We start from the raw sequence: 23,536 nt of genomic DNA on the forward strand, positions 1-23,536 counted from the left end.
AGTGCTGAAGGGCTCAGGTCAGGCTGACCAGAGGGGCCGAGCGCACCCTCACCAGCGGACAGCAGCACAGGCTGATGCCATTGGCTCCCTGGCTGTCCGAGCCACGGGCTCTGCCTCCTGAACTGGATCAGACTGAGGTGGGGACTCAGAAGCCAGAGCAGGTCAGGAGCTGGCCTGGCCTTTTGGTTGCTGGGTTTTTTCGTGGTACTGGTGGGTGTGTGCTGTTAATCTTGGGGAACTTACTGTGCCTCAGTGTGACAGGTGGTGAATGGAAGAGTGTCTGGGGCCCAAGGGTCAGACTCAGAGGCCATCCTTAATTGTCTTTAGAAGGAATTATGTCTAAGAATTAGGAAGTAGTGAGAGAAAGTGCAAAAGCCCTCTGCCTTCGCCCTTGCTAGCTTGGTGTCCTTCACAAGCTCTGCTGTTTTCTCTGTGCTTCAGTCCCCTGCTTTGTAAAATGGGGGCAAACATGTGACACTATTTTCCTTGGGGATGCCAGCAGGAGAGTGGAGGCAGGGGTTTGAGTGACATTTCCCTGTGTGGACAGATGACGTTTCGTTTAATCATCAGTTGGTGGAAACTGGATTGTTTCCACTCATTTCCATATTATGAATAGCACATTTGACTTTTATGAATACTTTCCTATGAATACTACTGTGTTTGTGTACAAGTTTTTATGTGGACACATGTTTTCGTTTCTCTTGGTCAGTTACCTAGGACTGCAGTTGTTGTGCCATATGGTAACTGTGTTTAACTTTGTGGTGAATGGCCAGCTGTTTCTTGTGAGGTGGCTGGACCACTGCACATTTCCAGCAGCATTAATGAAGGTTCTGGTTTGTCCACATCCTTGTCAGCACTTACTATGATCTGGCTTTTTCATTGTAGCCATCCTAGTGGGTGTGAAGTGATAGCTTATGGTTTTGATTTACATTTTCCAGATGACTAATTATGTTCAAATATCAGTTCATGTGCTTCTTATAATTTGTGTCTCTTTCTGGAGAAATGTCTGTTCAACGTCTTTGGCCATTTTTTGTTTTGATTTTTGAAACAGGGTCTTGCTGTCACCCAGGCTGGAGTGGAAGTGGCCTGGTTATGGCTTACTGCAGCCTTGACCTCCTGGGCTCAAGGGATCCCCCAGCTTCCACCTCCAGAGTAGCTGGGACTACAGGTGTTCACCATCACACCCACCTAGTTATTAAATTTTTTGGTAGACACAGGATATCCCTATGTTGCCCAGGCTGGCCTTGAACTCCTGGGCTCAAGTGACCTTCCCACCTTGGCCTCTCTAAGTGCTGAAATTACAGGCATGAGCCACTACACGTGGACTTTTGCTGTATTTTTAAATTGTATTATTTGTCTTTTTATTATTGAGTTGTAAATGGCTTTTATATTTTGTCTTAAAGATGGGGTCTCGGTATGCTGCCCAGGCTGGTCTCTCAAACTCTTGTCTTTATATATTCTAGATACAAGTCTCTTATCAGATACATGATTTGCAAACATTTTCTCTTATTCTATGTTTGTATTTTTTTTTTTTTTTTTTTGAGACAGAGTAGTCTTGTTCTTGTCCCAGCTGGAGTACAGTGTGATCTCAGCTCACTGCGACCTCTGCCTTCTGGGTTCAAGCAATTCTCCTGCCTCAGCCTACCAAGTAGCTGGGATTACAGGTGCCCGCTACCATGTCTGGGTAATTCTTTTATTTTTAGTAGAGACAGGGTTTCTCCATGTTGGTCAGATTGGTCTCAAACTCCTGACCTCATGATCCGCCCGCCTCGGCCTCCCAAAGTGCTGAGATTACAGGTGTGAGCCGCTGTTCCCGGCCTGTCTTTTCTCTTTCTTAATAGTATCCTTGAAAGCACAAAAATGTTTAATTTTTACTAACTCCAGTTTACTTATTTCATTGTTGCTTGTACTTGTGGTTTTCCTTTTCATTTAGTTTTAAAATATGTAACGCATACATGATTCAAAATTAGAAGGCACGGTCAGAGCAGTCTTGCCGTCATCCCCACCCGCCCTCTGCAGGGAGGCATTTACATTAATTTCTGCTTTTATCATTCCTGTGTTTATATCTGCAAAATTTAAAAAAACTTTTTTTCTTACACAAAGGTGGTATGCCACAGATACTCTTCATTTCTTCTTTTCTTTCACTAGAGAAATCCTGAAACTGAGCCTGTATCAGCTGATTGAACTCACTGTGTTTTAGGGCCTCAGTAGTCCAGGTGTGGGTGCAACCAATGGTTTCTTCAGCTGGTTCCCTGCTGAGGGCCTCTTGGGCTCTTCCCGGGCTTTTCCTGTAAAAGATGCTGCAGCAAGGGATTATACCCTTTCCTGTAGTGGAGGTGTGTCTTCAGGACAGACTCCTGAAAGTGGGATGGCCTTAGGAATTGCGGCTGCTGCCGGATTGTCCTCTGCAGGTGTGGTGCTGTTCTCTGCTTCCCCAAGGAGGTATGAGAGTGGCTCCCCCACAGGCTCACCAGCAGAACAAATCATGAAGCAGTGAGATTTTCACCAGTTTTATCTCAGTGCAGCTTTTTTTTTTTTTTTTGAGACGGAGTTTCGCTCTTGTTACCCAGGCTGGAGTGCAATGGCTCAGTCTTGGCTCACCGCAACCTCCGCCTCCTGGGTTCAAGCAATTCTGCCTCAGCCTCCTGAGTAGCATGCCCAGCTAATTTTTGTTTTTTTAGTAGAGACGGGGTTTCACCATGTTGACCAGGATGGTCTCAATCTCTTGATCTCGTGATCCACCTGCCTCAGCCTCCTAAAGTGCTGGGATTATAGGCATGAGCCACTGCGCCCGGCCAGCTTTTTTTTTTTTTTTTTTAATAAACTGTATTGTGTGATTTACATACAATGAAATGCACCCATTTTAAGTGTTCAGTTTGTTGAGTTGTGACAAACAATCTACTTCCTGTCACCAACAGATGGGTTTTTGCCCTTCTAGGATTTCATATAAATGAAATTATTTGAAGTATATTGTCTTTTGTGTTAAGGTTCTTTTCTTAAAAACTGTATATATTCAAAGTGTTCAAGATATCTTGACATCACATAGTGAAATGGTTACTACAGTCAAGGAAATTAACATGTCTATCAACTCGCATAGCATGTGGTGAGAGCACCTAGAATCTACACTTAGCACGTTTCCAGTATACAATCCAGCATGATTAATGACAGTCCCGTGCTGTCTGTTTTACCTCTAGACTATTCATACCATGAAACTGCAACCTCGAACCCTCCCACCCCATTCCCCACCCCCCACCTCCCCCACCCCTTCCAGCTGGGCTTCTTTGACCCAGGATGAAGACACCAAGATTCATGTGTTGTTGAGCACACCCGTATTTCAATAGCTTAGTAGTATCCATTGTATGGATATACCACAATTTTTCTGCTTTCCCATTAAGGGGCGTTTGTGTGGTTTCTGGTTGTACCTATTCTGAGTAAGGCTGCTGTGGACGTTCTGGCTCAAGTTTTTCTGTGGACATGTGTTTTCGTTTCTTTGGCGTAAACAGGAGTGGAATGACTGGATCACATGGTGAGCGTGCGCTTCACTTCAGTCACTAGACCTTTCTCCAAAGTGGTTTTGCCACTTTCTGTTCCCACTAGGAGCAGCGTGTGGGCGCTTCCTGCCCCATATCCTCATGGACATTGGGTGTTGCTGGTCTTTAGCTTCAGCTCTCCGAGGAGGTGGGGTGCACTGTCTCTTTATGGTCTTGATTTGCATTTCCCTGAGGACTGCAAGCTGAGCATCTTCTCTTATTTGCCACTATATTTCCTCTTCTGTGAAGTTTCTCTTCCAGTCTTTTCCCCCCATATCAACTTTTTGTCTCTTTAGTATTAAGTTGTAAGAGTTTTTATTTTCTAAATACAAGTTCTTTTTATATAGAGATATTTTCTCCTAGTCTGCAACTTGCCTTTTCATTTTTTCAGTGGTATCCTTCCAAGACCGGAAATTTTAATTCTTGTGAAATGCAAACCCATTTTTTTCTGGTTAGTACTTTCTGTGTCTTAGGAAATCTTTGCATTTCCTTTATTATGAGTAAGGCTGTGCATCTTGTTTCTGTTTAAGGGCCCTTTGCCTATCTTTTTTCTGAGAACTGTCCATGTCTTTAGCCTGTTTTTAAAAATTTGGTCTTTTGGTCTTTTTTTTTGAGACAGTCTTACTGTCTGTTGTCCAGGCTGGAGTGCAGTGGTGCAATCACGGCTCACTGCAGTCTCTGCCTCCCGAGCTCACATCATCTTCCCATCTCCTGAGTTGCTGGGACTACAGACACATACCGCTACACCTGGCTAATTTTTAAAAAATTGTACAGACAGGGTCTTCGTATGTTTCCCAGGCTAGTCTCGAACTCCGGGGCTCAAGTGAACCTCCTGCCTCAGCCTCCCAAAGTGCTGAGATGACAGGCGTGCCTGGCCTCTCTTCTTGGATTCTAAGAGCTCTCTGTCTGTTACTGAGATGAGCCCTTCATGGTGCTGTGATGTTTTCTCCCAGGTTGCTGTTTGTCTTTTTGACTGTGTTTTCCCATGCATGTTGTATGCATGAGTTTTTAGAGTCCAGTGTTTCTGTTTTTTGTTGCTTATGGATTTGGGATCATAGGCCTTCTCTACTCCCAGGCTGTAATGAGCTCACGCGCGTTTGTATCTAGTATTCTATGGCTTTATTTTCTCTAACATTTTAATCTTCATCCCATTTGGAGTTGATACTAACGTGTGGGGTGAGGCGTGGGATCAATTTTCTTTTTCCAAGTGACTCTACTTCTTTTCATATCATTTATTGAAAAAGTCTATCTTTTCCTAATGAGCTGTGATGGCGCTCCCCAGGCCTGTATCATTAAAATCCTGTATTTCCACATGTTCTTGGACACGGTCTTCTCTCATTTCTGTACTCACCATGTCCTGCTGGCCATCCGAGTGTTCCCATGCTCACACCCCCTCACCTTTTAGGGGGCTTCATGGTGTCTCCTTCTGCCCACAGTGGGGGCTTCTCGCCGCTCTTCTGTTCAGAGGGTTTCCTGGGTGTCTCTGCTTCCTGCTTTTCCACGTAGCCTAGAACCAGCTCAGCTGGCTCCAGAAAACATTTGCTGATTTTTGAAAATTGAGACTTTGCTAATGTATTCACTTTGAGAAAGCTGACATCTTTATGAATGTCAAAAAACAATGGGTGTGGCTCTATCTACTCTAGTTTACGTCTTTCCCAGGTGAGATTCTTCTAGGACTGCTGCAGCTGTTTCAGAGGTTTCATATGGATTCTGTACATCTAATGTTAGGTTCAGTTCCATGTGTTTATCTTTTTCATTGCTTTTATAATATATATATATATATATTTTTTTATTTTTATAGAGACAAGGTCTTGCTGTATTGGCCAGGCTGGTCTTGAACTCCTGACCTCAAATGATCCTTAAACTTCTGGCCTCAAGCAATCCACTCCCCTCAACTTCCTAAAGTGTTGGGATTACAGGCGTGAGCCACTGTGTCTGGCCAATATAATGGGTTCTTCTCTCTTAGTTTTTTCTTTGTTCGTTGGAGTGTAGCGGCACGATCTCAGCTCACTGCAACTTCCACCTCCTGGGTTCAAGCCATTCTCCTGCCTCAGCCTCCCGAGTAGCTGGGATTATGGGTGCCCACCACCACACCTGGCTAACTATTTTTAGTAGAAATGTTGGGTTTTTAAAAAATTTTTTGTAGAGATGAGGTTTTGCTATGTTGGCCAGGCTGGTCTTGAACTCCTGACCTCAAATGATCCACCCACCTTAGCCTCCCAAAGTGCTGGGATTACAGGCATGAGCCACCACACCCAGCCTCTTTCATTCTGTTTTGAACTAAATATTGTTTGTACTACATGTGGTTATAATTGCTTATTGGTTTTAATTGGTTGTTGTCAATTTCATCTTGCTCTTACCCCAATACTTTTTTATTGGTATTCATCTTAGCATTTATTTTATTGTGGTTTCCAGGTGTACTTGGATATTACCTACAAAAAGATCATTTGTCTTTTCCTTAGGGTTGAATGCTTTTACAGGTTTATATTACTTATTGCCAAATCTTGTAAATACGGTACCGATTCATACTCTTCTTGTGGCAGTGTTTAGCCATACCCTTGTCAGCACTGAGTATTAACATTTTTGAAAATCTGCCAGTTTACTATAATTTTCATTCATTTAGAGGACATTCACTGTTCCTCTTCCCCACACCAGGTGGCCTGCCAAGGACAAAGCTGTGGTGAGGACACAGTAGGGCGCCCGCAGATCCAGTCCCACTCCAGTCCCTGTCCATATCCCCAGGAGTCCTTGTTCTAGGTTGTTTCCTGAGGTTTCAAATGCAGACAGCTGCTGCCCTCTGAGCCCGTCCCTGCCTGAAGGATTCACTCTGGAAAATCCCCGAGTGGTTATGTAAAATCCATTGCCCGGCTTCCCGCTCTGTAGAACCGTGTCACAATAAGCCCTCTGGGTGTCTCGCAGGATCCCCTGCACAGCTCGGGCACTGCCAGCAGCAGCAGCCCCTCCAGCGGCTCAATCTGTCCAGGAGCCAGGGGTCAGCCAGGCACCCTCCAGGGCCAGTCCCAGGCCACCCAGTCCCAGTGTGGCCAAGCACCTATGCCTCTTCCCCATAGCTCAAAATCTGGTAAAGTGGATAAAGCCTCCCTGAAAGTTCCTACTTTCTTATAAAGCCCAGCCCCTGCCCAGGCCTGAGTCCTTTTATGAACTCAGTCCGTCCACCCATTTTCAGAGGGCACTGCTGCTGTTTGGCACTGACACTGCCCTGCTCAGGCTGGTAGCTCCCCAGGAGGCTGCTGGAGGTCCCAGAGGACACGGCCCACAAAGCTCACCCTTTTCATTCTCCATCTTGTCCCATTATCCCCCACCTCAGCCCCCTCCTCCAGGTAGCCCACCCAGCGCTTTTCCACATCCCCTGTTCCCAGCACTGAAGCTTGCTTGCTCTGTGATCTCAGGCCAATTGCCTTAGCTCTCTGGGCTTGTTTCCATCTGCACCTCACAGGTAGATGTGAGGAGTTAGAGAGTATCCGCAGCAGGTCTACATAGCACGTGGCACAGAGTAGTCTTCATGAATGTGTGTTCATGGAGTGGGAGAATGGAAGAATGGATGGATTGTGCTGGCAAACCCTCCAGGGGCTCAGTTTCTTCCACTTAGACCATCAGAACCCGCAGATCAGGGTGCTGATCCTATAATCTGTGCTAGAAACGCAGCCACCGCGCCCTGTACTGCTCAGTCCCACGCTAAGGGAGTTTTCAGCCACACTGAGGATGAGCTCTGTGGGGACCTGACCCAGAGAAACGGACACTTGGTTGCTGGACCCCAGACCTGCCCTTTCACAGCCTGGCTGAGCTGGCATCTGGGCTGACTTGACAGTCCCTTCCCAAGAGCTTAGTTGGGCCTCAGGGGAGACGGGGGCCGTGAGAGGGCTGCCCACCACCCCTCAGCCTGGGAGCTGGGTCCTCAGGAGAGAGGAAATTTCCGTCTATTTATTTTCCACGTCCTTGACTTTGAAAGCCAAGCTGGTGTTGATATTTACCTTGGCCAGGCCTCCGTCTCCCCGGGCCAGCCTCGTGTAAACACACTGTTCCTTCTCTCAGCTCTGCTAGCACTGAGGTGGCCTTTTGCAACCAATTCTAGGAATTTTCAAAGTCTGAAGGGGTAGGTTCAGAGACTGGCCCTCCAGGGAGCCCAGGGTGCCAGGAGCCATCGGACCTGCTATGCTGGCCTTAGGCTCTCTCCTTGGGGGTGGGGTTCATGCCAGGGACCGCAGGGAGTGAATGGGCCTGGGCCCATGGAGGTGGGGAGTCTCTTGCTGGGCATTCCTCAGTTCTCCTCACAGCCACATTGGGGCCTCCCGCTCCCCAGGTTCACAGCAAGGCTCAGAGGACACATGTTGAGGGACCGTGGCAGGCTCTATCTCCACTGCCCTGCTCCAGGCCACCTCCATCCTGACTGGTGGGGAGGGCTTGCTCTTGAGCATCATGATGTCAGTTCTCTAGTGTGAGTTGGCAGTGAGGACAACTGGCCTACAGTTAGAGGGAAAGCAGAGCAGGTGCCCAGGGTACAGCCTTCTGAGGCAGCACATGCCCACACCAGAAATCCCTGCCCTCGGAGAGCTTGCCTTCCAGAGGGCAGGTGGACTGCAAGGAGAACAAGCTGGCTTGAGGTGGGGGTGAGTGCTGCAGAAGCCAGGGTGAGCAGGGACTGGCGGGGTCCGGGATGGGCCCCCAAGTTGCATGCAGGAGGTGAGCAGAGGCACATCCCCACTGCAAATCCCAGCCTGCCCCAGCCTCCTCTGTTGGTTCTCCCAGGTGGCTCACACACTAGTGAGGCCTTGGTCAAGTAAAGTAACCTCTCTGAGATTTGGTTTCCTTGTAGAGAAACGGGGTGACAGTCACTCAGACACAAGGGAGTGTTCTGCACATGGGAGCTGCCCTGACTGCTGTGATTTTGAAGCATCAGTGTGCACCATGGGGCGGTGGGACAGCTCGGTTGAGCCTCTTCCCTTCTTCACGCAGATCTGGGACATGAGCGACGATGAGACTTTCTGAGCCGGCCCTGTGTGTGGGACTGACGTCTCCCGGCCGCCTGCTGAGGAGCACTCTGTCACCGGAGCAGGACTGCTAACCCTGGGCCTGGTGATTCTGAGCCCCGGGCCCCTCCAATCTCTCCAGTCTCCTCTCCATACCCTGAGAACTGGGACCCCCTCCACTGCCCAGGAGCAGCCAGTGTTCGGCACTGCTTGGGGATTCACGATGCAGCCAGTTCAGAGCTAAATAATAACCTTGGCTTTGGCCTTGCTGTTGACCTGGGACTTGGTCCCTCCGTGCAGTTTTCTTTTATCAGTGTTTGATGGTCCCTCCGTGCAGTTTTCTTTTCTTATCAGTGTTTGATAGCCAAGCCCCCACGATCCTTATCCCTCGGCCCCCAGGGGGTGGCCCAACACAGATCAAATGGGGAAGCAAGCAACCTGCTCCGCCCATGGGCCACAAACCCCACTGCAGGCTCCTCCTGTGGGGGCCCTGGGCAGGGTGGGACCCTGTGAGTGCACTGCAGCCTGGCCCTGGTGGAGGGGAAAGGGAAGGAGAGCTGAGCAGGGTGCAGGACTAAAGGGCCACGCTCATCCCAGTGACCCCAGATCTCCACCGCAGACAGAGTGAGCCGCCCAGACAAGGCTTTCCTGCCTCTCGGCCTATCCTCAGCTGTGGGCATATCATCTGTGCCTGCCTGCCTGCCTGAGGCAGAGAATTTCTGCTCCTGCCTTAGGCTGGGGGAAGAGCCCAGGAATAGATCCTGGATGAAGCTCCTCCCCCATCCCTGCCACTGTGAGCATGCCAGGCCCAGAAGGCTGAGCCAGGGCTCCCTTCCTGCCCCAGCTGAGGATGGGTCAGAAAGCTCTTGCCTGTTACCCAATGGTAGAGCCATTTTCCTCTTTATTCTGGGTGTGTGCAGCTGTGAGGCCCAGAGAGCAGAGTGTGGAAACCCAGAGGAGGCCTAGGTGCCTCTGCCCACCCTGCCCCATCCCTGTCCTGCTGGGACCGCTGACCCCTCCCTTCTAAGATATAGAAGGCTTCGTCCCTGGAGCAGTGTAGGAGCCAGAGGCCCCCTTCCTGCTATTTTAGTCTTTCAGCTTTCATCATCTTTTAGGCCCAGAACCAAAGTCAAAATTGAGTCTGGGCTGACTCTTAAAACAGTGGGATTTTAGTACAGTAGATTTCAAATGAGGCTTCTCCCGAAGTAGCCAGTCCAAGTTCCAGTGGCTGTCATTCAGCTCATGGGAGCTTTGTGGGGACACAGCCGGACAGGTGCAGGGCCCAAGTCCACCCCCCACCGCCAGCCCAGTGTTGAAACTCGAAAAGCCACACGTACACTCTGTGGTTTAAGAGCACTTTATTATTGTTCTTAAGGCTACTTTTAAGTACAAAAAAAAGATGGCCTGCCAAACCTTTTTTTTTTTCTTCTTCCAGGAAAAACAGGCCACAGAGAATGGTATATTACAGATTTACACACACGGAGAGAAGGTCAGAGCGCACTGCAGGTGGCGCGGCTCTGGAAGAACTTCACGGAGCCCCTTCTTAGAGCAGGGAGGGGGCTCTTTCTCAGTGAAATGTTTGTTTGGTTTTCTGCTGCTGCCCCCTCTGCCCGAGGCCCCCTCCAGGGTACTGCCTATCCCAGATAGGTCAGTGCACCAGGGACCCGGCCGCCAGCACCGCCGACCCCTCCCAGAGTGACGCCCTTGTTCACTGACAAAGAGACCTGTCCCAGGAGTGTCCTCCACCGAGCCGGTCAGCAGTGGGATGTTGTCCTGTTACGACACTCAGTAGCCTGTAGCAATAACAAACTAGTGGCTATTAATGCAGATGCAGTGTTCTCATAGAATAACTGTGTTCCTGCACTTTTACAGACAAATCTACGACAAAAAAAAGATCAACTTTTTTTTCCAAACAACAAAAAATATGAATGATTACAATAGGAAAGGGAAAAATTAAATAGCTACATATCATTAACAAATTAATGTTCTTCAAAAAATACCTACAAATTTCTCTGTACATTCTTTACGCACAGCGTAATGATGGTCTTAAAATTACCTATATAAAAAAAGTGTTCTCAACGAATTTTTCCTACAGAAAATATAGGGGCCTGAATGCCAAAGCCAAGCTTGGAAGCCCAGTAGAGTGGGAGTGAAATGTGTGCGGGGCAAGGAGAAGGGCTTTTCCTCCACTTTCCAAAGGCCTGCAGCACCCTGTGAGTACAGCAAGAGCCACCCTCTGACCTTTTCACCCAGTGCCCGGTTCCCAAATCCAACAGTGGAACTGTGAAACCAGGGCTCCTGCTGTGTGCACGAGGCCATAAAGCCTTGCAGGGGAGGTGACCACGCCTGCGTCACCTGGTCAGGTGGCAGCTGCGTGAGCTTCTGGTGGGCCAGGTGGGACGCAGCACACACCCTGGGGGAGGGAATAGAAACGCTCATTGACCAAAAAGAGGAGCAGCTGTGACCTCCACAGCTGTGTCTGTCATGCTTGATTCATCTAATTTCTAGTTAGTAACTATTAATATAGCAAATAATAAAGCAGTAATAATGGTACAAAGTCAGAGGAATGTATACTACCTTGGCCCCAGCGTACGAGGAAGCGTAAGAAACACCATATCACAGATTGTCAGTAATCTGCTGTTCAGCCAAGAGAGTTCAAAGGGAGCAGTTTCTGCATGTAGGGAAGTTGGAAGACACAAACCCACCTCCCCTGGGAGCTTGTAACAAAGCAGACAGGGATGCAAAAATAAATGATGTCAGCCTGCAGCACAATCCAGCATCCCACACCGCAGCTGACCACTGCTCATCGCGAGGGCCTGCCAGGAGCTGGCCTCCCGCACTACCTGTGAGTAAAGTGAATATCAAATACAAATCTTAGAGCACAACTGTACCAGCAGTAAGTATATCTAGGACTGTAACTGACAAAAATAAACTCGTTCTGAAAAGAAGTATTAAGGTTTTTGTTTACTGCCTATATAATTAATAGAAACCAGCTATTTTTTCTCCATTAAAACATGCATCACGTTTAAAGCACTACGGAATCCTCCAACCTCAGCTCTAGTCTAACAAACTGCAGTGTTCAGAGAAAGTAAAATGCCCGTGATTGGTAGAGTCTGCAGTCCAGTTGCAAGCACCTGAAATCTAGAGAGAGAAAGACCTATAACCTGTATGAGACTTCCCCTTCCAAAGCTGTATTGTCTAGATTAAAAAAAAACAGTAACAAACACAAATGGTCAGAAATGTCATCCTTAAACCCTTTGTTTTTCAGCAGTTTGCCCTCAGTTCTGGCATCACACAAAGTTGGCAGGCAACTTTAGTCCTCCTCCAATAGTGCAAATCAGACACGACAGTTCTCTTCAAGTATACACACGCACACACACGGACCGAACCAAACACGCCGTGGAAGCTGAGCTGCACACACCCCGGTCTCAAGAAGCAAAGGAAAAAGCACAAAGCGTCTGAGTCACCAATTCATCATGGCTTGTGACTGAGAAAGCGCTGTGGAGTCCTGGCCCTGTCGGGGCAGCAGACCTGCATCAGAGGTTTCTTTGGTAACTGAGGCAGGAAGTAAGGATGCTACATTAGACAGATGTTCCACACGTAGTTCCTGCTATCATGTTTGAGGGCGCCCCTGTACGGATACCAAGCAAGTACAAAACAACAAAAATCCCAACAACATGGTTTTTGCGAATAAACCATCCCTTCCCCCCACCCCCATTTTTTTTTTTTTTTTTTTTTTTTTTAAAAGCACGGACTGTTCAAAGCTCAGGCAAACCATGCACATCCACGTGTTGTTGGAGGAGGCGCTCCCTTCAGGAGACCACGGAGGGGGAGTGACTGTGGCTGACCATGTGGGCAGAGGGGCTGGCAGGCTGGCCCCTGCGAGAGGCGGACTCAGGGCTGCTAGACGCTCCGTCCTTGGCCGCTTTGATCTGGAGCCACGTGTCACCCAGAGCTTTGGCAAAGTGGTCATCCACGGAGCCTGTGATGGACACAGAGTTGGGTGCCGGCTCAGGTTCCTTGTAGTTCTTGCCTAGGCTCCTGCGGAAATGCTCCTCCACCACAGGGTCACAGGTGGTGGTGGCTGTAGGCAAGCAGGAAGGCAGTCAGACACAGGTGGCTGCAGCACCCTCCCTCAGGCAGCCCAGAGCTGGACTGGCTGCCATGGTCAGTGTGGGTTCTGCAAACAGCCCACCTCCCCTACGTCGGGCACTTAGGCAGGTCACTTCTCTGTAAAATGGTTATATACCGTCTGCACTAAGCCAGGGTTTAAGTTCAAAAAGAGAACATGGCATTACATTTAAATAACATTAGCTGCTGCCCTCCCTGCAACTAGGGCATGATATCCTGGAGTGGGAGGGAGGAGGGTAACATGTTTCTCACGCCCTTCCCACCCAAGCCATGCGCAATGCTAGGTGCACACTGTATGTGCTCAAAAAATACTCCTTTTGACCTCAGCAATAGCTGGGCTCAGCAACAAGGGATTTCAGCCAACAGCATAACAGAAGGGCTCTGCTGCCACTGGTGAGGAAGCCTGGGACACTCACCGCTCGGTGGCCTCCGGTAGCTGGCAGGGCCAGGTGTAGCACAGCCGCTATGTGCGATGGGGCAGTGTGAGAGGTTGCAGTTGCGGGCGCCAGCTGAGGCACAGGTGATCACGGAGGGCCGGTTCTGTGAGGAGGAGGGGTGTCAGCATGTGGAGACCACCTAGGCACTGGGCACCGCCCCTGGAGCCCTTCCTGACCCAGTCTGCCACCTCCCGCTTCAACACTGGAGACCTGCTGCTAAACACAGACAATCCACAGAAGGAGCGCTGCTCAAAGGGTGTGTGTAGCGGCCCCTGGTTGTGGCTGTTTGGCTCACTGAGGGTACAAAGGACAAAAGCGCAACTGCTGAGTTGGTCTGTCCCACTCTCTCAAATCTGCCTTGAGACAACAAACACTGGGCGTCCTGTGGATGGCAGAGGGGTGCAGGAGGGACCTCGCTCCTCCCATTACTGTCCCCAGAGCCTTTCCCATCATGTCCACAGAGCCGTGGGTGTGCCTGAAGCCATCCAGGACACTTCAATGCACGACAGTTAATTGGAAGCATTTTGTTTGAGCCAAAGCCAGTTTGAGTTGGCTTCAGTGATGACCTACAAATCAGGACAGGGAACAGGAAAGGCGCCTGAGTGTGGAGCTGCGCACAGCCTCACTCTCCTTCCTCATCACCCCCAAGATGTGTGCCTGGCAAACTCCCCTTTTCCTTCAAGCCCTGTTCAGATCTCTGTGAAGCCTTTCACTGGCTACTCCCTCTTTTCACTCCTGCTCCCCCAGTCCACCAAAATCCAGCAAGTGCATCAGTCTGTCCAGGTGCTCCCATAAGACCATGCACACCAGGCAGTACGTTTAGCCCCCCAGCCTTGGTGCAGAACCTGGGGCAGAAAATATTTGTGAACTAAACAACTTCCTAGGTTCCCCCAGGAAAGGTATTTCCCGACACCCCCCAAGGACAAGGCAGAGGAATATGTGGGCTAAGTTCCAGGATGGCCAGCGAGGAGTTGGTTGAAATCACCCCACAGCAACCAATGGTGACAGCAGTGTCAGCCAGAGGGATGCCAGGCCTTTTCCTCCCCAGCCAGCCCTTTTCATTAAAGTCAGAGCAGTAGCTGGTATAAAGACACAAAAGGCTTGCATGCCGAACTCCTTGAGATGGCAGTTAATGGGAATGATGAAAATGTGGATCTACAAGGATGAACTAGGATTAAACATAAAGGTCTGTGCTTAGGTCTAACAAAAAGTTACACAAGCCAGGGTGGGGGGAGATGCGGCTTAGCAGAGCAGACAAACCAAACATTCAGGGTTTCTTAGTAGCACAACACTTTAGCAGCAGGACAGAGCTGCCCAGAGGCCATAGGCCCTCTGTGGTGTGCACAGGTAGTGGTGCAGAGGAGCTGGGCTGAATGTCCACGCTCTGCCTGCGGACCATGCCTCAGGCAAGGGCCTTCACGGTGCTGAGCAGACAGGGTGGGAAAGGGGGTTGGAGACTGAGATGAGGCCTTGTGCAGATCTCACACCGGGCTGACCATGGGTCAAGCAGCATCAAGAGAGCAGGATGCCCACCAAGAGCTGGACATGAACAGAGCCAGGAGGAAGGAGGGCCCTGCCCCTGTCCAGCTCTCAGTGGGATGGCCAGGGTCTTCCTGAGCCCAGCTGTACCCATGACCTTGGGCTCTGGAAGACACCCTAGGGTACTCCGAGTAAAACTCCCTCCTCTTGTGCTCAGCTGGCTTGTTCTTTGCAGCAAGCATGTCCTGACCCATGCAAATGTGGGGAACTGGGGAGACATTTCAAGTGGGGGAGGGGGAATCAAGGAAGATGAAGAAGTGAGCTTACTGTCCAGCCTTTATGTCAGTCTATCCCAAGGCAGGAAAAGCCACTTCAGAAGAGACTGTGCCCCCTCTCTGGCAAGGGACCAGCAGAGCAGGCTGGCTGACTGGTATCAAGGCACCTTCGGGGCACCTGCTGACCTGAGCTGGGTAAATCTCCTTAACCTGTCACCTGCAGATGTGAAGATGCTCAGTGCCTGGGCATCCTCTCCTCCTCCCACAACCCAGGCCAGTTCTCCACTGCCACCCCTTCCCAGCTGGAGTCAGGCATCTTGCCCCTGCTTCTGTGGCTGAGTGCACAGAGGGACTCGTCCACCTAGGACAGGCCCCAGGCCTCCAGATGGTGAGCGTTTATGAGATCTTGAGACCCCACTCCCCCATACCAGTATTTTCCAGATGGGGAAAATGAAGCCCAGAAACACCCTGCTGGAAGTTATGCTGCAGATTTGTGGCAGGGTCGAAAGCCCTGTTCTAACCCCTTCACCCACTGCCCCACCCACCTTCACTGTCCTCAGAGGCTACCCCACAGGAGAGAGGTCCCACCTTTCCTATCTGAAAGCAACCCCTGAGGCTTGCTGTGTGAAGCTTTTTTTTGAGACAGGGTCTCACTCTTACCCAGGCTGGAGTGCAATGGTGCGATCTTGGCTCACTGCAGACTCCGTCTCCTAGGTTCAATCGATTCTCCTGTCAGCCTCCCAAGTAGCTGGGATTACGGGTGCCCACCACCACGCTTGGCTAATTTTTGTACTTTTAGTAGAGAAGAGGTTTCACCATGTTGGTCAGGCTGGTCTTGAATTCCTGACCTTAAGTGATCTGCCCACCTCAGCCTCCCAAAGTGCTATCCTGTCCCAGTTCCCAGAGATCTGAGTCAGTTTCCGCTGCAAATGAGAAGGCTTCCATGTGCACTCCACAGGGCTACAGCATGAGTTCTGCCCCGTGTGGACACAGAGCTTTGCTGTCACCGCAGGAAGCCCTCTCCCCACCGCCACTTCTCTGGCTCTGAGCTACGGGATGACACACCCAACAGACTCCCAGGAAATAGTCTCGGAGCTGCTGCAGCGCAGGCAATGCGGCTGCTTGGTGTCCTCAGCAGGGTGCCCGAGCCCAGCTTGGGTTGGTGTGTGTGGCCTCGGCCCTGCCATGCCGCTGCAGGAAGGAGCCCCATGAATGGTCATGACATGAATGATGCACTGACAGCAACCAAAGAGGGCAAGATTGACCCTCTCTTCCCCACCAACCCCAGCCTAAAATGACAGCTCCAATCGGACCCACTGTGTCCTTCCCAGGAAAACAGGCAGTTTGGGGTGCTTTGTGGCTCCTGGCTTTGTCCTTAGTCCAAGCCAGGATCCTGCAAGGACACAGCTGGGGAGTCGAGGTTCTCCCTCCTAGGAAAGCTGCTCAGGAACCCCAAAGCATGAGGAGGGGCCCTTGCCACATGTGCTGTGGGCAGCCAGGCTCATTCCAGGTTGACGAGAAGGAGAGACAGGGTAAAGATAACCAGGCTGCTCTGTCCAGCAGTTGAGTTTCTGCAAAACAACTGCGACCGAAAACCAATGGCAAGATTCTCAAGAGCCTTCCAGAGCCAGGGAAAGAAATCATCCAAGAAAACACTAAGACCACCAAGTGCCCACCCTGACCCTGCGGGCCGAGACAGCACATGAGGCACCAAGGCCCAGAGCCTGGACACGGGTGCTCTGAGATTACACCTGATTCCTCCCCTCCGTACCCCTGTCCTTCAGAGACTTCCCAACAGCAGTGGCAATGGCCAGAGAGCCAGGTTCCACCTACACGATCCAGGCCATGGCTCATGGCATCATTACAATGCCTGTTGAGCTTCACAAAGCAGAAAGCAGGTCCACTACCCACCCCGGGGTGCAGTGAGTGGGTCTGTGGGTCCTACTGCCCACATGCCTCTGCTCTGGCCCCTGCTGCTGCCCAGGAACACAATCCTCTCTCCTCACATCCATTTTCCAGCTAGACTGGGAGCTCCCTGTGGCCATGACAGTGTCTACACACACCTCTGGCTGCCCAGAGCTTCACTCCACAGAGGGCTAGTAAAACGCTGAAATGAAAAACAGTGATAACTCGGCCCCAGGTTCCATCAGACACATCAGTGGTCTCTCCTCCAGACCAAAACAGAGTGTGCTGGGAACAAAGACCAGATCTTGCTCGACAAGCTTCTGGTACCCCCAGCACACAATAGGGTCTATGGCATTTTGTTAAATGAATGAATCGAAAAAGCAGGATTACCAGGTCAGGCTCCAAGGCAGGATGGGCAACTGTTCTCAGCTTCACTGGGATTCCCAAGCAACAGAACCACCTCTCAACTCCCAGGGCCTCCCACCCACAGTTATAACAGACCCCATCAGAGACAGAGACCAGACAGTGCTGCTCCGAGAGAAGCCCTGGGGTTGCTGCAGGCACACAGAGGCCTTCACAGCTGAATACACAGAGCTGCAGGCACTCCCGTGGGGCATAGCACCATCCTCTCTGTCAGTCTTAAGAAAATGCTAATTACTGACTAAGGACCTATTAGGTCGCAGGCCCAGGAGGTTCAGAGAGCTCAGGCAGGGTTCGGAGCCTGCTGCCTTCTATACATTTCACCAGGAACCCCATTTTTAGAAAGATTGGTTTCTACCAAGCAAACTGTGTTTACTAAATCATCATTTAATTCTCTATGTTCCTTTAATAGAAAAAAAATCCCTATGTGCCAATCATAGGCTTCTGACCGGCATGGGCTCACAACCCTGTTACCACCAACTGTGCAGGACCCCAGCTCAAGGCAAGGAAAGCAACCTGACAATTCCCTTCATCCGAGTGACCTTCTAATGGAGAAACAGGACTCCCATGAGGATGAGTACACTGACCCTAAGACAAGCAGGCCTGCCACAGAAGACTGCGGTGAAAACACCTCAGCACACCATCCTGTACTGTGGAAGGAAAGAGACGAAGCCCCAGTGACACTGACCTTGTCCAAGGCATGAGTGCTAAGAAAGGCCCAGGCAGGTCTGGGTAGGAAGTAAAAGCAGAAGAGGAGGACTCCTGTTCTGCTGTCCCTTATCCTAAGGACATAACAGAAGCTAAGGGTGGCATCCCTCACTACTGCCCTCGGGGTCCTCTGTTCGGGACTCTCCATTCAGCTTAGTCCTCCAGCCCCTGGACTCTCCCAGCCACCCTCCCGGACAGAGGCCCACCTGTTGCCGCTCCCCTGGGGTCAGTGTGGGCGAGAGGCCGGCCTGCCTGCTAGCATCCAGGCTGTTCTTGGTTAGTGCGAGGGGCTGCTCCAGGCCAAGGCTGGGGAGGGACGTGTACAGGTGGCTGCCGTGCAGGCTCATGGTAGGTGCCACGGCACGCTCAATGGGGCTGCGGCTCCGCTCCCGGGGGTCTTTGCGGCAGTCTCCGTTGGTAGTCTTGTTCCTGAAAAAGAGGAATAAGCCTTCAGAGGAGAATCCCTGGCAATTTTCTGAAAGGCAAAAGGGACAGTGTCTGTGTGCCAGGCCCTCCATGTTACTTGTTTTTTCACCCTAAAGCTCAGGTCGCATGGTCCGGGAGCACAGTGAAGAGCTGGCTGCCAGCCCTGGTCAGCCCAACACCAAAGCCTTTGGGTGCCGGGGCGGCTGCTGCCAGTGGAGTCCAAAGCCAGCTCCACAGAAGATGGAGCCCCCAACTCTGTGGTGTCCTCTGCCCAACTCTCTGTTCACTTCTATAATAATTCTATAATTCTATAATAATCTCCACTCCCTGGGAACATGGAGAGCTGGAGGCCAAGCTGGTTTGATAAGGACCTGCCATTTAGATAGGATGGGGTTGCAACTGCACCCTACATGCCAGGCCCTGTTCTAAGCCTCCACAGTACTGCTTACCCATATTCCCAATAGCACTAAGCAGGCAATGCCATCATCACCTGCTTTCCTGACAAGAACTCAGACTGGTGGAATAACCAGCTCAGGCTGCTGGCCAACACGTGGCAGCATCTGCTCTGGTGCTCCTGGTAAACTATTCTCCGGTCAGGAGAACAGGGAGAGCCAGTGCGCAGCTCTCCCGTCCAGGACCACCAGCAAGAGTGACCTGCTTCCAGAAGGCCCATCACTAGCCCTGGCCATGTGCTGAGCTCTCAGGCGATGCCACATGGCATCCAGGTGAGACGGTCGGTACCACCTCCATCCCATGTGTTAGTCTGAAGGCATTGTGATGTGTTGTGTCTATTAGACACTGACCCCCGACCCAGGTAAGGCACAGCCAGTCCTGGTCCACCCTCCCCACTTCATTCCATCTTCCCAACAGCACTGAGCAGGCAATGCCGCCACCTCCCCCTTCCCAGATGAGAACCCCGAGACTCAGACTGATCAACAACCAGCTCAGGCTGCTAGCCGACCCGTGGCATCTGCTCTGATGCCACAGATTCTAGGAGTCCCACAATTCCTTCTGCCTTGGGTCTTGCCCCTTGAATCCACCATGTCCTCCACTGACAGAGTAATCTTTTTCCTTAATAAGCTGGTCTTTTCGAGAAAAATGTGTGAATCATGATTTCAGTGAATTTTCTTTAAGAAACACAAATTATTTACAGAGTCTGCAAGTAGTCACCTGTCTTTAACTAGCAGAAAAGACTGAGCTTGCCCTGGTGAAGGAACAGCCACAGCCCCACTCCCAGACTGGCTTAATCTCTCTCTCTCTCTCTCTCTCTCTCTCTCTCTCTCTCTCTCTCTCTCTCTCTCTCTCTCACACACACACACACACACACACACACACGCAGGTGACAGGCATACCTTTCTAATACTGTAGATTAACGTGCAGTAGTAAGAAACAACACGGAGCCATCCCATGCATCCTTGACCCTGACTCCCCCGATGGTGATGTCTGGTGAAATGTAGTACAATATCACAACCAGGATATCGACAATGAGACAACTACTAGCCTTATTCAGATTTTCTGCTTTGCTTGTATCCATTCCAGAGCAGCCTCTTTATAAGGCAAATCCAACCACATCCAGTCCTTAATGTTTTTAGCAGCTCAGCACTGGCCATGGTGGCCTCTGGCCCTGGCCACCTTCCCATCCTCACCTCTGGCTCCACACCTCCAAATGTTGTGCTCCATAGTTCCAACCGTCTATATGCATGCCACTGCTCAAATAAGACACATCCAACTCTATGCCTCTGTGGCTGTGTACATGTGGTGCTGCTCCGGCCTCCCTCCTCCCTTTTCCTGCACTGTCAACCACAGCTGCAGTGTTCTGAATCCTGAAGCGCCCTGTGCAAACCTTGAATATGGAACCCATCACCCACTGTCAATGGTCTCTTCATCTAGGAACCTGCCCCTCCCCACATGCAGGAGCCTCCGAGGGTGCTAGTTGAGTCCCACCTATCTCATTACCCTTGCTACCTTTGGCGCAGAGTGACTTGATGAATGAATGAAGAGAAACTGCGCATGGGTGACGGGATAAGAAAGGCAGGTATTATGGAGGGGAACTGTGGATGGGCAGAGTTGTGGAGAGCTGGAGGGCTGAGGACTCAACTGGAAGCGTGTTCAAGCCTTCAGATGAACTCTGCAGCCCCATCAGTGAGCTGTTAAGGGCTCAGAAGAAGCACGAGAGAGCCTGAGTGCAGCCTCGGCTGTGATGTCATGATGTCACTCTGTGCCATCTCTAGCAGGGGCATGCACTCAGCTTGCCACTTAGTGCCCCTGAGGCATTCCGAGCCTCGGCGTCCTCAAGCAATCGTGGTCATAGTAAGATCCACCCACAGGGCTCTAAATGAGGGACGAACAGGACCACAAATGTAAACAATCATGACGCGCACTGCAATCATCAGTGAGTACCAAGAGAACCCCATCAGTCCTAAGCTGCGTGTACTGATTATAGGGTGCGTAGCTGGACAGCACCCAGCATTCCTTTACGCATTTTTCTCCTTTTATTCTCTGGCTGATGACACAAAATGTCTTAAAAGCAATTAGGGAATAAACATTCAGCCCGTTAAGACAAACACAGAAGACAGTGTTCTGGCCAGTCTAGATAGTAGGTTCTACCTGCGCCACACACATCCCGGCAATTTTCCAAACATTAAAATAAAATATTAATAATAAAGTTTATACTGAAACCAGCCTGTCCATAATGTCATCTGTCTGCGGCTATTCAGAAGACAGCACAGGTTTCTGCAATGAAATGCCTCAAGGGTTACGATCCCAGACGTCACAGAAGAACTTGCCACTGAACGGACGTCAGGCCAAGGAGGCCTGAGATCCTCTGGCTTCTACCTAAACAGGGCTTTGGTTCCTGAACACTCAGTTCATCAGTGTCACCACACACACTCACCTTCGGCATCCCGCTCCCTTTTAAATTCAGATAAGACACAATTTCTTTTTTAACATGAGTGAATGGATTCCCCAACACAGTCTTCTCTCTACCCAAGCTGATGCTTCCATGGGCTGCCTCATGAAGAGCACAGACCTGGGGGCTGAATCCTGAATCGTCATGGATTCGTGAGAGCCTCAGACACAGTCTGCCTCTGAATTTAGATTTCTGTTTATTCAACCAGTGCTAGTTGCATCCCTTCCTGGGAGGTTACAGAAAGGAAGCCACAGCCCTGCCTTCTCATGGGCCTACAATCTAGCAGGGACAGAAGGGCCTGGGAGGAGCTGTGGCTCCCCAGTGACGGCTGTGGCTCCAGGCGAGGTGGCGCCGCCATGGGAGCTGGCACAGGGCTGCAGAAGTCCAAGGATGAAGACACTCCCGGGTGGCAAGGAGGAGCAGCCTGAAGCTCAGGCCGTGTCTGCCCACAGCCAAAACCAAGGTTGTGGTACATAAGGCGTTGCCCACCCTCGCACCTTATGTCCTAGGGGCACAGCACCGTCACCTGGATGACTCAGCTGCAACTTGGGAAATCCAAGCATGACTATAAGACCACATCACAGAGGAGAGGGATGCCAGGGCCACCAGCTGCCAGGGCAGAGGTGAGGATGGGGCAGCCTGCACCTAAATCTGTGTTCCCATGGCCCCACTGTGCGCCCACCCTACGCAAGGCAGTGGGGAGAAGGGGACTTCCAGGCACACTAACCGGAAAGATAGTCCATGGAACACAGTGCAGTGGGCACAACAGTCAGACAAAGACACTGAAAACACAGTGAGACAAGGCCCAGAGAACTGGCTGGTTAATTTTAGTAAAATTATACATTACTCACATTTCCAGCTCATTTTCCTGGTTCCCGGAGCTTCAAGACAGACATTGTTTTCTAGGCCCCACTCCCCCGGGTGAATCACCTCCAGGCCACTGCTTCCCAGGGGTCACATGCTCACGGGGATGGCAGAAAACTGCATGCATCCTGCCCGAGAGATGAGGGTCGCCTCCGCTCCTGGTCAGGACTGTGCCTGGGAGAGCCCACTACATCCCCTCGAGCACCCAAAGGATTCTCAGTGGCTCTGCAGCCGGCCCATCAGAGCTGCTGAGGTTGCACGGCACCCAGCCCTGCCCTGGGCCTCGCGCCCATCCTAGGTGGGCACTTCCACTGCCGCTGCCTCAGAGAGAAAGATGGAAAGAGGAAGGAGGGAGAGAGAGGCCTCCAACACTATCATTCAGGACAGAGTTTTCTGAGGACTGAAGGCCACACGCTCTCCAAGCTGAGAAGCCAAGAATGTCTACAGCGTTTGGGGAAAAGTAAACCAGATTCTAAGCAGTAACACTGAAAGAATTCATCATGTGAAAAGTGTTCTGCATCTGTTTGATACTCATTAACATGAGTTTCCTACCCTTCAACAAACACGCTCCGGGCTGCTCAGCCCACTTAGCCCCATCACGTGGCATTCTGAGCCTGCACTGGGCTGCATTCACCATGGACCGCCATGAGCTACACTGATCGGAGTTCTTCTGGCTGAAAAGGAGGGATGGGCATAGGATATTTTGAGGATATATTCTGGAGTCCCTGAAGGCCCCTGGGCACCATGGCAGGGCAGAGGCTCCCACCCAGTGATAGAGGCGAGACCCAAGCTAGCCTCTGGGCCAGGCCTCCCATAAAACAACACCCTGAGGTGGCAGAGCAACCTGTCCCCATGCCAGGCCTCACCTCAGCAGAAGAAGACTGAAGGCTGTGTGGTGACATCCCCCAAGCAGAGTTTGGTGGAGACAGAGATTCAAAGGAAGAGGGACCGGGGAGATGGGAGGCAGGGGCGGCACAGAGCTAAGACACAGTGCGTCTCTAGCCCTCTCCTCCTCTCCCTCTCCCCACAGCAGTTACAGGAGAATCTGAGCTCTGAGAACTGACAGGACAGCTGGACGCTAACATGGTAAATCATCATGAGGTTGCTGGCTGGGCATGGTGGCGTGCACCTGTGTTCCCAGCTACTTAGAGGCTGAGGTGGGAGGATCGCTTGGGCCCAGGAGGTAGAGGCTGCAGTGAACTATGATCACGCCACTGCACTTAGCCTGGGTAACAGAGCGAGACCCTGTCTTTAAATAAGGTTGCTAGCACATCTTTAATCTTAAAAAGCTTCCTCCGAAACAGACTTAATGCCACTGAAAGGTACACTTAAACCTGGTTAACGTGGTTAGCTGTGTGCTATGCTAATTTACCACAATTAAAAAAGTAATAACATTTTAAATGAATAAGATAGAAAGAACTTCCTCCTGGCTGGGCGTGGTGGCTTATGCCTGTAATCCCAGCAC

General features: G+C 50.9%; 2 protein-coding genes across 30 annotated transcripts in view; one reads left to right on the forward strand and one right to left on the reverse strand.

The window, feature by feature from the left end:
• The window catches only part of ATG7 (autophagy related 7), a 275,247-nt gene extending 254,270 nt beyond the window's left edge, over nt 1–20,977 (forward strand). For 13 of the 25 annotated variants that reach the window (XR_013527506.1, XR_013527507.1, XR_013527504.1 and 10 more), the window contains one exon: nt 8,505–11,463. Coding sequence is in view for 20 of the 25 variants with exons in the window: in XM_078351648.1 (XP_078207774.1) it covers nt 8,505–8,537 (33 nt within the window). In the remaining 5 variants the exon portion in view is untranslated. Of the gene's footprint in view, nt 1–8,504; nt 11,464–17,577 lie in introns of those variants that run through there. The other 12 variants (XM_035273644.3, XM_078351657.1, XM_078351646.1 and 9 more) reach the window with 2 other exon arrangements.
• VGLL4 (vestigial like family member 4) overlaps nt 9,860–23,536 on the reverse strand; it is a 165,134-nt gene continuing 151,457 nt past the window's right edge. For all 5 annotated transcript variants that reach the window (XM_035273655.3, XM_078351660.1, XM_035273653.3 and 2 more), the window contains 3 exons: nt 18,080–18,302; nt 13,066–13,189; nt 9,860–12,602 (listed from right to left, as the gene is read on the reverse strand). In XM_035273655.3, coding sequence (XP_035129546.2) covers nt 12,331–12,602; nt 13,066–13,189; nt 18,080–18,302 — 619 coding nt within the window. In that variant the 3' untranslated portion in view covers nt 9,860–12,330. The remainder of the gene's footprint in view (nt 12,603–13,065; nt 13,190–18,079; nt 18,303–23,536) is intronic.

The sequence above is a fragment of the Callithrix jacchus genome, chromosome 15, assembly GCF_049354715.1.
Source record: "Callithrix jacchus isolate 240 chromosome 15, calJac240_pri, whole genome shotgun sequence".
NCBI lineage: Eukaryota > Metazoa > Chordata > Mammalia > Primates > Cebidae > Callithrix > Callithrix jacchus.